This window comes from Clarias gariepinus, chromosome 8, assembly GCF_024256425.1.
Source record: "Clarias gariepinus isolate MV-2021 ecotype Netherlands chromosome 8, CGAR_prim_01v2, whole genome shotgun sequence".
Classification (NCBI taxonomy): Eukaryota; Metazoa; Chordata; class Actinopteri; order Siluriformes; family Clariidae; genus Clarias; species Clarias gariepinus.
In genome coordinates this window covers 8,890,526-8,909,436 of record NC_071107.1, presented here as the reverse complement: position 1 = coordinate 8,909,436, position 18,911 = coordinate 8,890,526, and the positions used below count along the sequence as shown (strand labels likewise).

General features: G+C 37.7%; 1 protein-coding gene across 2 annotated transcripts in view; it reads left to right on the top strand.

The window, feature by feature from the left end:
- Window positions 1–18,911, top strand: part of LOC128528489 (cilia- and flagella-associated protein 46) — a 74,370-nt gene that overhangs the window by 53,959 nt on the left and 1,500 nt on the right. For both annotated transcript variants that reach the window (XM_053501333.1, XM_053501334.1), the window contains 9 exons: window positions 425–531; window positions 5,120–5,205; window positions 5,601–5,753; window positions 9,424–9,503; window positions 9,884–9,944; window positions 10,117–10,143; window positions 13,817–13,916; window positions 14,006–14,118; window positions 15,331–15,412. In XM_053501333.1, the coding sequence (XP_053357308.1) occupies window positions 425–531; window positions 5,120–5,205; window positions 5,601–5,753; window positions 9,424–9,503; window positions 9,884–9,944; window positions 10,117–10,143; window positions 13,817–13,916; window positions 14,006–14,118; window positions 15,331–15,412 (809 nt within the window). The remainder of the gene's footprint in view (window positions 1–424; window positions 532–5,119; window positions 5,206–5,600; window positions 5,754–9,423; window positions 9,504–9,883; window positions 9,945–10,116; window positions 10,144–13,816; window positions 13,917–14,005; window positions 14,119–15,330; window positions 15,413–18,911) is intronic.

Below are 18,911 nucleotides of genomic sequence, written 5' to 3'. Positions count from 1 at the left end.
GAGCTGGTTCTGTGTTTAACGGCTGCTGATCGAAAGGTCCTCACTACACTTTATTTTCTTCACAAGTCAGCGAGACAAAAAATACAGCTTTCCATATCACTGAGAAATATAAAGTATGCAACTTTTTTTTCTTTCCCGACTACTGTCAGAGGTGCTGTTAGAGAAACTAAAACAGAGCTGCTCCCATCAATCTAAAATTTTATTACAACAAGTAATAAATCAGTATGGTAAATAAATGTAAGAACTTTAATATAGCAACCACTGCGTGGAAATTGGTTGCCTCTCTGAAAGAATTCTAAGAAGCTTTGTGAATACGGGCCAAAATGTTATTTCTATCTTAATCATTATCTCCCTGTACAAAAAAAAATCTTTACTAGTAAATTCTTTACTCCATATTTTCTTGTCCTTTCTTTTTACTGTACAGAAACAAACTACAGAACAAGAGTTAAGGGAGCATTTTCAAGCTGTGGTTAAAGGAATGGACGACTATCTGCATCCGGTCATCTCTCAGTTTGACTTCTCATGTTTCAGGTGCGCACACACGCTCAGAGTAAGAAGCTACTAAGCTACTTCTGTTACTATTGCTTGATCTGTCAGGCTGTCTAAGTTTTGATAAGAAGTGCAGCTGAAATGTACACAAGCTGCTTTACGATCTATACTGTATGCATCCCTGTGCCACTGTGCTTGTATTCATTGTTTGTTGGCATCTGGGTTTCCCCAAGTAAAAAAAAAAAATCTGGAAAGCATAGGGGCACTTAAATCTAGGACTGGGACCCCCATGGTCCTGCTCATTTTAATTTGCCTTGTTGCTGACACACCTGAACCAGCTCATAAAGGACTTTATAAATGACTGCTCAGTTTTAATCAGGAGTGACAGCAGTAAGGAAAGTTCAGTTTGTCCAAGGCAGTGAGACTCTGGGACTAGAATAAAGAACCCCAGTCTAAATGATTTACTGTAACATGGCAGGTATTTGTCTTTTAGTCTGTTACGAGGGGGTATCAAAAAAGTTTCAAGATTTGCATGCTACAGATTTGTTCGCTTTTGTCGTACATCCTCCGGCAGACGCCTTAAAACCTGGCAGGATGATTTCTGGATGCACAGTGCCGAGAATGTTGAAATAGACAATGAGCCTGCACTTGGTGAAGCTGCGGAGCTGCCTCGCCTTATTTACATTTAGGCATTTGGCAGACGCTCTTATCCAGAGCGACTTACAAAAAGTGCTTTAATGTTTACAACATTGGATACATACTTACACTGGGTTAACTAGGTTAATAACTAAGTACCATTAGTCCAACACATCTGAGAAGAGGGTTTTTTTTTTTTTGGGGGGGGTTAGTCCAAGTACTGGAGAAACAGATGCGTCTTGAGTCGTCGTTTAAAGATTCTCAAAGTCTCTGATGTACGGACATCTAGAGGAAGTTCATTCCACCACCTAGGTGCCAGAACAGAAAAGAGCCTGGATGAATGCCGCCCTCGATCCCTGAGAGATGGTGGGATGAGGCGAGCAGTGCTGGAGGATCGGAGGGAACGTGGTGCAGTGTGTGGTGTAATTAGCGCAGAGAGGTAAGTGGGTGCTGGGCCATTTTTAGCTTTGTAGGCAAGCATCAGTGTTTTGAATTTGATGCGGGCAGCTACAGGAAGCCAGTGCAGGGAGCGGAGGAGTGGGGTGGTGTGGGAGAACTTGGGAAGGTTAAAAACGAGTCGTGCTGCTGCATTCTGGATCAGTTGCAGAGGACGAATCGTGGACAAAGGCAGGCCTGCCAGGAGTGAGTTGCAGTAGTCCAGTCTTGAAATAACAAGGGACTGAACAAGCACCTGAGTAGCCTGTGAAGAAAGAAATGGGCGAATTCTTCTGATATTGTAAAGAAGAAATCGACAAGAGCGAGTAAGGTTAGCGATGTGTGGGGAAAATGACAGATGATTGTCCACGGTTACCCCAAGATTGCGGGCAGTGGTTGAGGGAGTGATTTGGTTGTTGTCCATGGATATCACAAGGTCTTGACCTGGAGATGAGTCACAAGGGATAAACAACAGTTCGGTTTTACTGAGATTGAGCTTCAGCTGATGAGCAGCCATCCAAAATGAGATGTCTGCCAGACATGCTGAGATCCGGGTGGAAACCTGAGTGTCAGAGGGAGGAAAGGAGAGAACAAGTTGGGTGTCGTCTGCATAACAGTGGTATGAGAATCCATGCGATGATATGACCTTACCAAGAGACCGGGTATAGAGGGAGAACAGAAGAGGACCAAGTTCTACGTGGGGCAGATGTAGATCCCCTCCATGTTACCTCATATGACCTATCTTTTAGGTAAGAAGCAAACCATTGCCACGCTGTTCCACAAATTCCAAGGCTTGTAAGAATAGATAATAGAATCTTGTGGTTTACGGTGTCAAATGCAGCTGACAGGTCCAGGAGGATGAGGACAGATGAAAGTTTAGCAGATCTAGCAGCATGGAGCTGTCTCTGTGGAATGTGCCACTTTGAATCCAGATTGGTTTGGGTCATTAAGGTTGTTCTGTGAGAGATAAAGAGACATTTGATTATAAACCGTTCTTTCAAGAATTTTGGAAATAAAAGAGAGCAGTGATACCGGGCGATAGTTGTTAACTTCTGATGGGTCCAGGCAGGGTTTCTTGAGGATGGGAATAACCCTCGCCTTCTTAAAAGCGGCAGGAACATGACCAGATGATATGGATTGGTTGATGATGGCTGTGGTGAAGGGAAGGAGGTCTCGTGAGATGGCCTGGAGCATTGTGGAAGGGATTGGGTCTAATGAACAGGTGGTGGGGTTAGATGACGAGATGATCTGTTGAATCTCGTCAGATGACAAGTTGGAAAATTCTGCTAAAGGAGGGAAGGAAAGGTCCTGAGGTTTTGCCTTAGGAGTTTGGTTGAGAGCGAAGGACTGGCGGATTGCTGCAATCTTCCCATCGTAGAATGTGGCAAAATCGTCAGCAGTCAGAGAGGAAGGGGCAGGAGGAGTCGGTGGGTTGAGTAGTGAGGAGATATTGTTGTGGAGTTTGCCAGGATCATGTGCAGACGCTTCCAACTTTTGTCTGAAGAAGGTAGTTTTGGCAGAAGTCACATCACATGAGAATTTGGAAAGAAGAGTCTGGTAAGAGATGAGATCTCCATCAAGCTGTGATTTCTTCCATCTTCTCTCCGCAGTTCTTAATTCTCTCCTGTTGTTGCGCAGTACATCAGATAGCCAAGGAGCAGGACAAGACGTCTTCCTTGGTTTAGATGACAGCGGGCAAAGGAGATTTATGGATGAGGAGAGAGAGGAGAGGAAAGTTTCAGTCGCAGTCTCTAGTGGTAAAGAGGAGAAGGAGTCTGGGTGGAATGATAGGGTGTATGAAGACACAGAGGAAGGGGAGACAGAGTGAAGGTTTTTGCGGGTAAAAGAGACATTTTGGTGGTTAGGTTTACATAGAATGGGAAGGGTTATGGTGAAGGATACCAGGTAATGATCAGATTTATGAAGAGGAATAGTAGTTATATCTGTGACTGGGGAAGGGCGGCAGAAAACAAGGTCGAGAGAATTTCCTGCCTTGTGTGTAGGAGGGCAGCTGTTTAGAGTTAAAGAGAAGGAGTTAAGAAGAGGGAGAAGGAAAGAGGATTGGAGTTTATCAGATGGAAGGTTGAAATCTCCTAGAACAGTGAGAGGAGTGTTAGCAGAAGGAAAAAGACTAAGAAGTATGTCCATTTCATCTAGAAAGTTTCCTAGAGAGCCAGGAGGACGGTAAATAACTAAGATGTGGAGGTTAATTGGAGAGGTTACCTTAACTGCATGAAATTCAAATGATGAAAAACTGAGATGAGACAGGGTGATGGGCGAGAAGGACCATCTCTTGGACAAGAGGAGACCCGTACCACCACCTCTGCTAGTTTCTCGTGGAGTGTGAGAAAATACATAGGCAGAGGATAGGGCAGCCGGTGTAACTGAGTTCTGAGAAGATATCCAGGTCTCAGTTAGTGCCAGAAAGTCAAAAGAGTAATGAGTAGCTAGGGCAGAGATAAAGTCTGCTTTCTTTACAGCAGATTGGCAGTTCCAGAGCCCACCTACCACCAGTGCAGGACAATGAGACGGTACTGGAGGGTAGATGAGGTTTCTGGGAGATCTGCCTCTGCTGTGTGAGTAAAACCATCTTGGTCTGTGAGAACTGACAGCGATAGGTTGAAGACACATGCTAGACTGAGGTAACTGTCTTAAACTCTTGTTTGCCAAGAAGTTACAAGTTTTTATAATCAATTCTCTGTGCACTACCTTTGTTGCAGAATATTCTTATTAACCTTCAATATATGTAGCTAAGCCCTGCCCACAATTCACACCTTAAGGAAGCCTGAAACTACTCTTGATTAATTACCTGAGAACTAATTGCTTTAGACCTACTTCAATCACACTGCAATCAACACTACCAAACAGCAAAAACTAGGTACAGTATACAGTATGAACTAAGTGTGTTTTCAAAAACAGTACAAAAGTTAAAAACCTACCTTACCAGTGGAGAAGAATCCAATTTAGAAAACTAAAGCACACTATTTAGTCACGGGAATGATAGGCTCTTCATCTGCAACGAAGAACAATCCACATGCTTAAGTTGATGGAATATCTCATGCTTAAGTTGATGGCTTGAGCTCATTGAAGGTCTTCCTGATTTCTTGCCGTCTTCCAGTTATGTTCTTCCGCTCTTTCACGTTCACTGTTTATTCTAACATCTTGTCCGTGATGAAATAGCAGACGTGATAATGTAGGTGGCCTGAATAGCACCAGTTGCACAGCTCCTGATGTACACAGGACAATGTCTTTTGGCACACTGACTAATGAAATTCTGAGCTCTCTGTGACTGCGCATGAAGCCTTGTGTTGCCATCTGTTGTCGTGTTATAAAACTAATCTTGAAACTATTTGTTATCGCCTCGTATCTTAATGTTAATATTATTATAATTAACGCAACAGGTAAACGAGGAACATTTTGCATTAGTCTATATCACTCTCTTTAGTATACATGTACATAAGCAGGTACCAATAAGAGTTCACCTGAGTAAATCCCTGTTTTTACATTTATTTATTTCTGCATGTATTTTTCCTTTTTGTTCTCTTCCTGTCTCTTTCAGCCAGTGCTCTCAATCGTTAATCATCGATGAGGCAGCCCGGCCCAAAGATAAAAAAGAGGGAGCGGCTACAGATAAAGCTTTGCCTGGTAATCACTGCTTTAGTGCCAACATAATTAACGCATAGTAGCACTTATGCTTATAGAAGACAAATCCATTCGTCAGTCTCAACATAGCCTGTCCCATTAGATATAGATGCAAGTCGCTATACCTTGTATCAAATAATTTCAGCATGGGTTGTCCATGAGTATTCATGGGTGTTTTGTGTAGATATTTAATGGTCCTTTCTTTAGGTAGAAAAAGATGTGTTGCTGATAAAAATGAAACCCTTCCATCAAGTAATTTATATTTCCATTAGTGGCATTTGGCAGACACCCTCACATAAGTGCATTGAGCATGTTTGTTGTAGATGTAGATTGATGTTTGGGAATGAGTGCACATTCATAGAAGGCTGTATGTCTTGTGCATATTTTATTACTTTCAGAGCATGGCGAATCTGTAGTAGTTTTAGCAGACTCTCTGTTGCTGGAGTTGCCATTAGAAGCTCTTGCTGTTCTGCAGGGACCAGGAATAAGTTCCATCTCACGGGATTTCTCCTTGCAGGTCTTTTACACGCGTCTCTACATGGATGAGCAAGGTAAGCAAGATCAGAACTTCCTGAACCTGAACCTCCTGCATGTTGATGTTTCCATGCATTTCAAAAGAATTATTGCATAATAAATAGAATGAACATTAAATTCTGTAATTAATATGCACACATCAATCAAAAGGGTAAAATCACATAATGTTTTATTTAAAACTGTTGGTTTGGAGCATTCATGAATTAATGACTTTGTGTGAGCTTTTGTGTTTTCTACAACAGACAGCATAATTATTGTGGATTATATTTTGTGTAGAAAGAAAATGTTGATTATGCTAACTAAACTTCGCAAAAATGTAGACTTTTAAATCTGAACTGTTTTAGAGATGCAATGATTACAAATTTCTTTGCCGTTTCCGATTTCTGACTTTGGTGATGTGCTGATTTCAATTTCGGTTGATTTGAGATTTTTCTTCCTGATACCTATAATTGACAGTATGCAGAAATATTTTTGTAAATTTAGTTTAATGTAAAATTCATATCGTTGAAAAAATTTATTTAAAACTAAATAAGGTCACACCAATTTTTCTCACTCAAACAAATCTCAAAATAAAAAAGTGCTCTAGGTTACTACTGGACAGAGCTTTTTTTTTATACAAATACAAATAAAGTCTAACTGAAAACGAGGCAACTGCTACAAACTAGGCAGAGCAAAGGTGATCATGTGCTTCTTCCCAAAAAAATGTTGCTAGCCGACCGCATTATTTCAAACTGCTGCTCATGCCATGGATGAAAGAAGGCTGGTACGGTCTGGTACTATATACCACTATATACCACAGTTGTTATTAATTGCCTCTGAATTATCCTTTTTCTTTACAAGATACAAAGCTAATCTTACCTTAGCTAAGATACCTACTAACCCCTGCACAGTTATGAGTCAGGATGAAAGCACTATCCACCTGTGTTCAACAGATGCCTATAATTGGCCAGTGTGTGACTACAGTGCAAGTACCCCTTACCCCTGAGTGTGTGGCCAATATACCTAGACTTCCCACTGCAGACGGTTGTGTTCTGCTTTTCTGTTAAGCCACTTGGGAGCTAATGCATGCCTGGCACAAAATAGGTCAAATCTGAGGCTGATCGGCCAATCACAGATCAAGTGAAAAAACATCCAAGGCCAATCGCTCGGTGCATTTCTAGTATATACTTTATATAGCTGTTGTGGGCACAACACAGTTTCTGATAGTAGTTGGCGTGCAGTCCTTGTATATGCGCAGGTTGTATTATCTTTTTGTTTACATTTGACATCCCAAAGCCTGCTCAGATTTAGGGAAGATATAACACAACACAACATGGCTTAGTAATGTTGTTCAGGCGTGTTACAGATATTGCATATCTTTGGAAAAATACTAAAGTGCAGAACACCATTGTCCAAAAATATAATTGCTTAGATGGTCTTTTGATAATGTTGATCTAAAATATTTCCTCCCTCATCCATAAATGAATGTTTAATTGTTGGAAAAAGACAACCAGGCAGTTTGAACTTTACATTGATTTGTAATGACTCTCCCCTCTAATGTGATGTCAGCTTACAGAAAAATGTCTCCCACAGGAAAAGAGAGTTGTTTGTTGTCCATGTTTGCATGTTGATGTCATAATCAAATATTTTTAAAGAGTTCTTAACAAACATTTTAGGTATGTGTAAATGTGTCATAAAAATGGCCAGCACATGGTTGCTTGTGCACTTGTGTAGTGCCACTGTGTTAACTTCCTGACTCAAATTACAACTTACTGGAAGGTTAAATGTCATGGCTGTAGGTAGCAAGAAAAATGAGAAAAAAACAAAACAAAAAACCCTAAGGTATTACAGGAAAGTCTTAAGGCATTTTGAGGCATTTTTGTCTAAAGGTTGTTAATCTTTTTTCTTCTTCTTCTTTCGACCTCATTCAAAAAGCCCTTAAAACAAATGCTAATTTAAATCCTCTCAAAGAAACTACTTAGGGTTTACATCATCATAATCTCTTTTATAATTCATAGAAATTCCTTCTCTATATGTAAGACTGGGTTATACATGCTATGCAACTATTTTTATTCCATTTCAATGCATGTGCAATTTGTGCATGTAAATTGCAAATTAACAGCTAGTAGCATTAGCAAGGAAATCATGTGTGTATGCTCCTTTTATCTTACCATTTTAATTGCAAAAGCACAGAATTCATCCGAATTAGAAATAAATGTAAATGTATTACTATATATGGATGCATGAAGCAAGAAATTTCAAACAAAATAGGAAATTATTTGTTCTGAAGACACAAATGCCACATGATTAGTGTAACCATGTTAATATTTGACATATTATGTTGTCCCATATAATTCTGGCTCAAACACTGTTTAGAAGTTAACTGGGTTACTGAGTATATCTAAGGCCCAGCAATTGTACTAGATAGTTCCAGTCTTTAAGTGTGCACCTTGTGATCTGTAGGCTAAAAACCGAGGTAGCTCAGGTAACACAGCACATAAACTCATGCCATTCAGGGAAGGGTTTTAGTTAATGTTCACATCTGACAGAAAGGGAAAAATTACAATGACAAGATGGAGCACAAAAAGCATTTGCTAATATGTCAGAGACGTCTGCATTTAAGTAATTAATTAAAATGAACACCAAATGATGTTCAGATAATGAATCAGAGCTGCACTGCCTAGCAGTCATGACCCTTACGTATATACAGTAGGTCAGACCTTTCAGACTGCCAATAATTACTATCCAAGGCGGAAAATGTTTGTAACTGTAGCATGGTTGTTGGTACAAAACAGGCTGGTTTATTTAAATTAAACACAGAATACTAAGGAAAATAAAAATAAATAAAACAGAAGCAGCTATGCAGTTAGAAGAACATTCTTGATGAGAGAGGTCAGAGTAGAATTTCCAGTCCCCAAGCACATGCTATGTATAACTTGCCAAGCTGTTCAGAATATTGCTTTCATTTTCTTTCCATATTTCCACTAGTGGGAGTTACAGTGGCTTCAAACTGAGAATTTATTCTGACATCATCATGGAGATAGGATACCAGCAAGGGGTGTAAAGAGTCCCAGTTAAAATGGGCATATACTGTGGAACAGAAGATCGATTTTGTAACCAGTCATTGATATTGATGATGATGAGGATAGGAATGATGTCCATGTGTGTACTCATATTTTCACCCAATCGGTTTTATATTTTTGCTTCTAACATATCAGCTTTGAGAAGAGGTTAAGTGGAAGAATAGATGTAACACTTTTTCTTTGGACTAATAATTTTAATTATTTAGCCTTTTTTTAATTTGTAATTTTCTATTATGTCAAAAAAAGATATGGCGTAGAGTAATTAGTTGACATTTGAAACGTTTTACGATACAAAGGGACTAATTACAGTGTTCAATAAAAGTGTTCATAATGCTGTTCTTTTTTTCTCTTCTTTTTCCACTTGTTCTCAACACATTGCATTTGAATTTTTGACATAGTGATGTGTGTGTGTATATAATTTTTCAATTATATTGGCCATAGACATACAGAGCAACAAAAGTTCAGTAAACCTTTACTCTGTCACTGATGCTAAAGGTTATTTTGTGAGTGAAATATAGTGATAGTTTATTATTGGTATTAGTTTTCGATGAAAGGTTTTCATCGTTTAAAGTTCACCGTCAGGTTGCCATTTCCTGTGTTAAAGCCTGCATTCTGTTGATTACAGTTGAAAGTGACAACAAAAAGGACAGACGAAGTGCAAAGGCAGCTAAAGAAAAAGGAGATCAAAGCAAATCCATCAAAGTGGTGAGTTCGCTAAATGGATCTTTGGCTGGCAGACTGGTGGAATATTACTTTTACGTGTCTTCACAGCAGTCCGATATTTAACTGACCCTTCCTTTGCTTTTAACTCGGTTTCTCTCAATCAGCTGCCTAATGATTCTGCCTGGTTGGGTGCCCAGACATTTTTCTTTCCTTGCCTTTTTTTTTTCTTCTTATTTTAAATCTTTCAGATGCCCTTTTATTAAAAAAAAAAATTATTTCCTTTTATCACATTTCTGCTCTTCCACCAAATGTAGTTCACTCCATAATTATATCCTCTGAAGTTACTACACTTGTTTGAATTCTTATTTAAAATGATGTGTCGTGCACAATTTGTGATGAATGTCTCCATTTTCCTCATATAGGCACCGGTGAACCGTGTTTTACCTGCGCACACTCTTTCAGTGGATTCACACATGTTCACATGTATCCTTTTTTTAATGTAAGGTGTAAAAGAGGACAATGAGTCTATTAATGTCACATCAAATACATCACCTGCCTAACATTTTTACATATAACAGAAAAAAAGAAAACTATTTGTTCTAAAAGATTTTAGTTCTCTTTTCAGTTCTGGCATTTCTTTAACTGTTGTTTACAGATATTGTTGATCCACATGATGATCACAGTAAGTACAGGCTTGCTTATTATCAATTGTGCCAAATTGTGGAACATGTAAGTTAGTCCCTGTGATCATTTAAGAACAGAATAAAAACTATAAGCACATATCTTCTCCCTAACCCTTTTATCCCTCTTTTTAATTCTATTGAAGTAAATAAGATTTTTTTAAATGCCCATCATATTACAGAAAAATCAAAAACATACAGTCATTTGTCTTTAGGGAGAATGGATTGCATCCTACATCAGTCTGAAAAAATTGAAGGAGCTGTGCTGCAATAGAAAATAATCATCACATTCCCAGTTACAGGCCAGTGAAATCCCAGAATGACATTCTTTATGTTTCTCTATCAAAATGGCAACATAAAGAACTAAATTCTTGAATTGTACTGACCTGTAATTATTGCAAAGTGTGTTTATTATTTTCTTTTACAGTACAGCTCCTTCACTTTTTTCTGACTGCAGAGCAAAGACGTTGTTTCTTTGTGTCTCTGTAATATAAGACGCACCGTATAGGGCTCTTTTACCAGAGGCTTGTAAAATGCACTTCTGGCAAATAATTTAAATCAGCAACCTTTCAAGTCTCTGTGTACATTTCTGAGAACAACAACATGATAGATCTCATGCATTAGTATAGAGTATATCTGTGATTTGCTTTGTGGTCAGAAAAACTGTTGGGGCTGTGCTATATTAGAACTGAGCACCACATTCTGGCCAGCGAGATTCAAGAGTTAAGTTCTTTATATCACAGTTCAGTGAGCTGTTATTCCTATCATTTACTCATGGCCTGCAGGGCTTGTCTCTCATGGCGGAATTTTTAATCATTATGTATTAGTAAACAGTATTGGAACAGTTTGATAGCAAAATGAGAACACAGTTTTTGCAGTTTTGGAAAACATCAGCTTGAAAAAGAATTTTTTGTGGATGAAAAAGCACAAATTCCAAAATGCTTTGTCAAAGTTGTTTTTGCTATCCAAGTGTGAATTTACATGAGTGATATGACAGTTTTGGCATAATTAATAATTTAGCCTTTAGTTGTTTGTGGTTATTTAGGTATACAATTCATAAATTGAATAATACGTTGGCTGGGTTCAGTAATAAAAAAACTTACGCAAGGAGTGAAAGCAAATTAAAGTGTTGAGTTGTTTTGCATGCAGTCTTTTTAATTACACAGATTGTTGAAGATGATGAAAAACCTTATAAACAATGCAAAAACGTCCTCCAGCCTCCTCCTCTACCCATTTTTATGAGGGATGTTCAAGTCAAACATTTTAGCACTACCCTTCCAGGTTTTGATACTGTAATGTGTTGTAGGGTTCTTAACCCAGTTCCTGTAATATTGAATCTTCTTAGTTGTTTTCTTTGCTTGATGCAGCATAATAAGTTGACCTTTCAGAATTGGCCAAGTAGTGTATTACACAATACTGGAATGACCTGAGAGTTGCTCTAAGCACTGAGTGATAAGGGATTAATCATGCTCTTCCTGAAATTTATAGGAGTAATTCCTGGAAGTGTGCTTCTGTGGGTATGGGTCCTGGTCCTGGTTCTGATATACTACATATGATCATCTCAGATATTGCCTATTGATTTGGATTTTGTTGTTGTTGTTTTGGTGGTGGTTTAATGTTTAACAACCAAAACAATCCACAATCCTCATCTCATAACTAGGATATCTGTCAATCAAACTGCTGCAAAGCTCTTGTGAATTTCACCAAATTATATTTTTACAGTCCATAATCTCTAAACGCATCCTACCTCAATCTGATGCAGTCAAAATCGGCACTGTGGGACTGCAGTGTATTTCTGTCACATGACTTTTCTGTCAAACCACACATCATAGCCCACTAGCTGGACAGTCCTAAAGGATTTGTATTCCTTTAGTCCTTGCTTGAGCACAACTCTGAGCAGGAAAAATGGAATGCATCGCTGCACTCTCTTCATCTTGTCCAGCATCACTGTTTATACAAAACTGTGTATATATATGTGTATATACAGTACAGTAGGTTTGGGTGTATATACACTCTTGTTTTAGACCTGTTTAAGTTGCATGGCCTCTTTTTGCACTTAAAGAAGACATATTATATCCCATTTTGCACAATTTTATTCAATCCGGTGTAGTCTTAATAAAATGTCTGTGATGAGCTTTGGTCAAAATACCTCAGGAATAAATCACAACAGCGTCTTTCTCACTGTGTTAAAATAGTTTTTTTTTTAAATAGCACGATTTTGTGCCTGTCGCTTAAATGCAAATGAGCATTCCTTACCCTGGCCTCATCTTCAGCAAGCATTGCTGTAATGAGAGTGGCACACTCCCTGCTTTTCTGGAAACTTTTCAGCAAGGATAGAAAGCTGGCTGTTGTCCAATCATACGTTTAAAACTAGTTTTGGATCAAACAGAATATGAAAAGGCTCCCAAAGGATTTCCACCAAAAATACCACATGAGGTTTTGAAAGAGTTAGTTATTAGCTTTTTTTTGCTTTGACAGTTCTTTTAGCACTTTTCATGTCCTCTGAGAACATTCAGCATATTTGCTAAAGTGACTTAGTACTGCACAAGTTTGTATTAAACGTTAGTCAACAAAAAATCTTGTCATGGTTCAGAATTAAGCGAGTTACAGCCAGTTTTGTCAAGCACTTTGCATCTTATTTGTCTTTCATTTACATTTGGGCATTTGGCAGACGCTCTTATCCAGAGCGACTTACATTTTTATCTCATTACACATCTGAGCAGTTGCTTAAGGGCCCAACAGTGACAACTTGGTGGTTGTGGGGTTTGAACCTGGGATCTTCTGAACCGTAGTCCACATCTGCTTTTAGCTTGTGATATTTACGGCCATATAAACACAGCATAACATTTGCCATTTTTTGTAAAATGTTTTGTTGGCCATCCCAGCATTGGACTGCCTCAGAGTGGTGAAGCAGTTGGACACAGTGGTTGGAACACAACAGTGGGCTTTTGCTAAAGTTAGTCAATTTAGCTCTTAGTTTCACTGAGCCAGGAAGCAGAAACTTAATGTTTTTTTTCGTTTGTGCAGCCCACAACCCAGCTGCTCCCGTGCCTACCTGTAGCCATCCTCATAACCCTTTTAGCAGCGCCGTTAGCAGTAAAAACAAAACCGTAGATTTTCGAAAATGTCCGGGTCTGTGTTGATACTCAGGTGCAGGCCAGGTTATTCAAATGAGAGCCGGGTCTCAACCCGCAGAAGCCTGCTCAAAATTAGAACAGTTGTTTTCTCACATGATTTAAGATGCCTGAGGCAGCCTAGTAAAAAAATGACTAAGTTATTTAATTTCACAGTCTGTAGGCTGAAAAAGTGGATTTGATGAACATAAATTAAATAAAATTGTATGAAATTTTGTATGAAAGTAGATTTAAAAAAATAAATTGTAATAAAATCACGCTGAATTTGTACTTTACATATCTGGATTGATGTGCCTACATGCACTGCATTTATATGGATGCTTGCAGTAGTGTTACTGCAGAAAGCTGTATGAGCTCTCACTATGGTGAATTATTTATATTAAAGACAGCTGAGTGGAACCTGTCAGTTACCTATTACCCTTTCTAGAAGTTTATCTTGTTTTCTTTTTTTAAACTCTTGTTTTCAAACTGTGTTTGCTTTTATTGTTTACTTATCTTGCATTGCATTGATGTCAAATATTGTATTTTTCTTTTCTTTAAGTGGGCAGTCGAGCAGAGACCATGAGAAAGATTCTAGACATGTATTCACAGCCCTTCACAGCTCATTGGGAAGGAGTCATAGGCAGTGAGCAGCCCTACAGGTAAGACCTGAACAGTGATACATATGTATGTATTCCTCCTATAGCATATTCCAGCATAGCTGTCTGAAAAAAACTGGCATATCTCTCAGTCCTCAAGATTTGGAGCATCTACTGGCAAACTGCAGTTCTTTTATCTTCTTCGGTGGACAACACTTTCTCACCCACATCTCTTCTGACAGACTGGCCAACTTCAATCTAAGTGGTATGCCCCCATTCCCCCCACACTAAATACATCCTAATCTACCCATCCCTTACAGCTCATGTAGCTCAAGATTAAATTTTTAGCACTTATTTTCTTTCAACATAATTATTAGAGGGTATAGGTGTTAAATACATGGGTGAAGCACTGACGGGCAGGTTTCTTTGTGTCAATGCTGCATATTTGAAGACTGATATAAAATGTGTGCCGGTATTTTGATATCACGTAGTCTTATTTTTACTCGGTATACACATTCATATAAAATAATGAATGGAAAAGAATGGGAAAGAAAATTTTACTTGTCCACCCAGACGAACCCCTTGCACATTTAGGCACTCCAGACAAAAACCTGCGCCTCAGGATTGAAGCAGAGACCCCAGAGCTGTGAGACAGAAAAAAAATATTCAGGAAAGAGACATCCCAATGAGTCCAATTTAAAGTTATTTTGCACTCATATAGTTTCTTCTCCCTGTAACAGTACTTTGGACTGCACCTTTTATGTCTAATCATGATTTATTTAGATTCAGTCTGTGCAATTTTTTTTTAGTTATTGGTAAATAAATTGTATGAATAAAACAGAGTTTAATTGTTCTCTGCAGCAGTATAGTGTTTAACTTACACTGTCTGAATCTGAGGTTTAATTGCAATTGATTTTCAGTATACTTTCAAACTCTCACAAAAATACTTGCAAACAACGTGATCAGCAATGATGAGAATATGAGATAGCAATATGAGAGCCCTATGAGCAAGTGGCTGATGAAAGGTAATGAATATGCCAAAAGATTTTTATTTAATCAAAGTGAAATTTGAGATTTAAAACCAACAGGGGGCCAGGCTTGCGTAAGTGAAAATGGAAATTTGAAGTTAAGCATTCAGTGGTCTTTAAAGGAGAAATTGAGAGTTTTTATTCCATTACAGGCAACGGGCATCATTTATTTTCATGTCTTTAGAACCTTTCAAGTTTTCTGTCAGTATTTGTTGGAACATCACAGTAACAAAAAGTAATTTGACCATTCTGTGTGGGAGTATAAAGGAAAGCTTATTTAAACCATGCAAAACGTACCCATCAGATTCAAGAATTTAACAAACGCGGGATAAAATATTTAAATGGTGTGATGCGTTTTATATTTGTCCAGTAATTAAAATAATTTTTTTCCATATACCAAGATTATAGTCAATTTTATTGCTGCTTATTTGATACATCTCCCTTTTCAGAATGCCAGTTGGCTGTCGTCCTTGGCTCAGTTCATAAGAGCACTAGTATGTGGCATCATTCTCAGTGGGATGCTCAGAAGAGGTGAGAAGACACACACTGCCATCTGGTTAATATTTCAGGGTTTCACTTGTCAGAGCAATGGTCTTGTTGCCTCATGCTTTCGGTTGGGTGTAATATTCACACTGACATTCGAGAGTTTTTTTGCCTCATATTTTGAGCATTTTATTACCTGGTTATGATCATTTTTTGTAGTTTTGTCAGTTTTTGTTCTTAGGGTCTCAGTGGTTTAAATCTGGCTCCTAGTTTGTTAATTTTGCAAATTACAACCAGAACTGTTGTAATTCTCAGACCATGCTTATAATGTGGCCGTTTCAACCTCTGGGTTGGCTGCCATTGTTTTCATGGTTAATGTGGTTAAATATTGAATCGCTCAATATTGGGAAAAATTATGGAATCATGAACCAGACAAAAAAAAAAAAATCATAATTAGCCAGCAGGAACCCTAATGTTGTATGACAATGTCCTATAGATGTAATCAGGTTGTGATGTCATCCACGCAAAACAACATTGCACCAACATTGTTTTTAAAAATTAGAATCACATGTGTGGATAATGATGAGTGAATGATCACATAACAGTGTTGTTCATAAGATCTAATAACAGAATATGAACATTTGTCCATAGCATTTATGCTATATCTATGTTTGACCACATATACGGCTACACTCGGTAATCCAGATTGGACGTAAGTAAACATATCAGACCTGGTTATAGCCTATACATCAGCACGTGTATTCTTGTAAAAAAAAAGTGTCCACTCATCTCTTGAGTGTTGTTAAAATCTCTCTGTTTCCCTCTCTTTAATTTTCTTTTAAAAAAAAAATTGGAGGGAAGCATTATGGCTCCCAAATGCAATATAACCAGTGCTGGTGATAAAAGCAAGAAGCAAAGTATTGTTCAGGAATTGAACCAAAAGGTTATTAAACAACACAAAGGTATACAATTCAGTAAAAAAAATATGGCTCTGTTTATCACAACTGTTTTTCTAGTATTTTTTGAAGGATGTTATTTTGTTGCTCTCTATGTTTGATAAACCAATATGGACCATAGAATATCTATCAGTGTCCCGTCACTGACCAGTATTTCAGTATAGAGAAAAAATAAAAGCTCTTTTAAAGCTGTTTTGAAGTTGTATTTAGTACATATGTTGGACTCGTCCTTTAAATTTTAATGTCTTGTGTTCAATATCATCTAACATTATTTTATCAAAGTATTTCCAACTTTTAAAAACAACCTGCAGTCACGTTTTAAGGTTAGTGCCCCTCTATTTTAATTCTGTCTTTTTCTGAGTGTTTTGTGTACATAAACATAATAAAAATGTTAAAGATCCTATTGGGTCTTAGGGCAAATACAATCTTAGATAAATAGCAACATTAAATATTTTTTACTGCACCATTAATAAAGAAAAATACAGCCAAAAAGAAAAAAAAACATGCAGGCAAAAATAAGTACCCCCTTGCTGCTTTCACAGGATTTAATAGGGTAAGTTGCAGCCAGGTGCTGTTAATTATAAGTCCTTAATTAATTTATCCTCAGCAGGCGTGCAGACCTTTATAAAAGCAGATTTTTTTTTGGCAGTTTGATGGTCTAGAGCATTCAGGTATGTTAACACAATGATAAGAGAGAAAGAAATCAATGCAATGATCTTAGAGAAACAATTGTTGCTGGACATCAATCTGGAAAGGGTTTTAAAACAATTTCCAAACAATTTGGAGTTAATTGTTCTACAGTAAGACAGATGGAAAGCCAGTTGCCTAATCTTCCCAGGAGTGGATCTCCCAGGACCTTCACCCCAAGGTTAGACCGTGCAATGCTCAAAGAAATACAAAAACACAAGAGCCACATTTCACACCTCATACTTTTTATTGATTATGTTACATTTCCATTACAGCAAAATTAGAAGAAGACTGGACATGGTTTGTTAGGCAGGGTTGCCAGAAGAAAGCCTTTTTTTGTCTAAAAAGAACATGTGGAGCACAACTGAGCTTCACAAAACTGTATCTAAACAAGCCACAAGGCTTCTGAAACAATGTTCTATAGACAGATTAAACAAAAGTGGAGTTGTTTGGCCTTAATGCCCAGCACCATGTTTGGGGAAAAACAAACAGCATTTTAGTAGAAAAACCTCATACAAACTGTCAAGCTCAACTGTGGAGGGGTGATTATTTTGCAGCCACACGACCTGGGCACCTTGCAGTCAAGGCGTCAACCATGAATTCCTTTGTAAAGCAGAGTTTTCTAGAGGCAATGTGAGGCCACCTGTCCGACAGCTAAAGTGTTGTAGAAATTGGGTCATGCAACAGGACATTGATCTGAAGTATACCAGTAAATCTACTGTACATCAGAATGGCTGAAAAAGAAAAGGATCAATGTTTCGTGGAAGTAAAATTCTTTTACAGTGATATGAGAGACTAATAAAGTCATACAGTAAATGATTACTTAGGGCTGGGCGATAAAACAGTATCGACATTTATTGACGGTACCCTATTGTCGATAAAGATTGAAAAAATGTTCGGCGCTATAGTTTTATTAAAATGCAGCTGGCTGACTGAGCATGCAACTTGCGTTAATCTCAACAGCCTATCAGATCTCCCGATGAATGAACATGTGATGAGTGACCAGGAAACAGCCAATAAGCTTATGCAGCCATGCCGCGTTGTGTCATCACCAACTCATGTCAGAATAACACGCGAAAATGAGTGCGGTGCCACACAGCAGGGAGGAGATTGTGAATCAAAATTTCTCTCAATGTTCAGTGTTCACACTTTACAATTGCACACACTTTGTGACATTTTATTTATTAAGTTTGAGTCTTTTTAACACTTACAAATTTACTTTAGTGTTCAGTGTTACACTTAACAATTGCACACACTTTGTAACATTTTATTTATAAACTGTGAGTCCTTTTAACACATTTAGTTTATTATAAGAAATAAAAGACAAGATTTTTTTCACTTTTTTTTTTGTTTTTGACTAGATTATTTGTCTTAGTAATGTTGGTAAATTAAAATAAAGTGGTTAAATAAATTTTTTTTTCTAATGGTTTTCATTTATAAATATTTAATAATTACCGATACCGAATGATATGAAACATTATATTGTGATCTTTTTTTTTTTTTTTGCTGTATCACCCAGCCCTACGATTACTTCACGTTATAGATGCTAATAGTGCAATCATGGAGGTACTAAGTAAAATCAATAATAACATGGACAAAAGTTTTTCTGATGTTGTATTTGACTAATAAACAAAAACATTTTAAAAGAGGCGGCATTAAATTTTGAATATGACTGTAATATCAACATTTTAAAAATTGCCATTTTTAACAACCAAAATTCCTTGCTAGATAGTACCTATTCGCTTTTTCTCTGGCTTTTATGAAGGCCCGCATTCTTTCAAATAGCCAGGTCTAACAGCGCGTTGGGTCTGTAAGCACTCTTTTTTTTTTTTTATCTGCAAACTAACTTGTACTTTTATACGTGTACCAGCATTTTGTAATGCAAATTATAAAGTAATTCCATT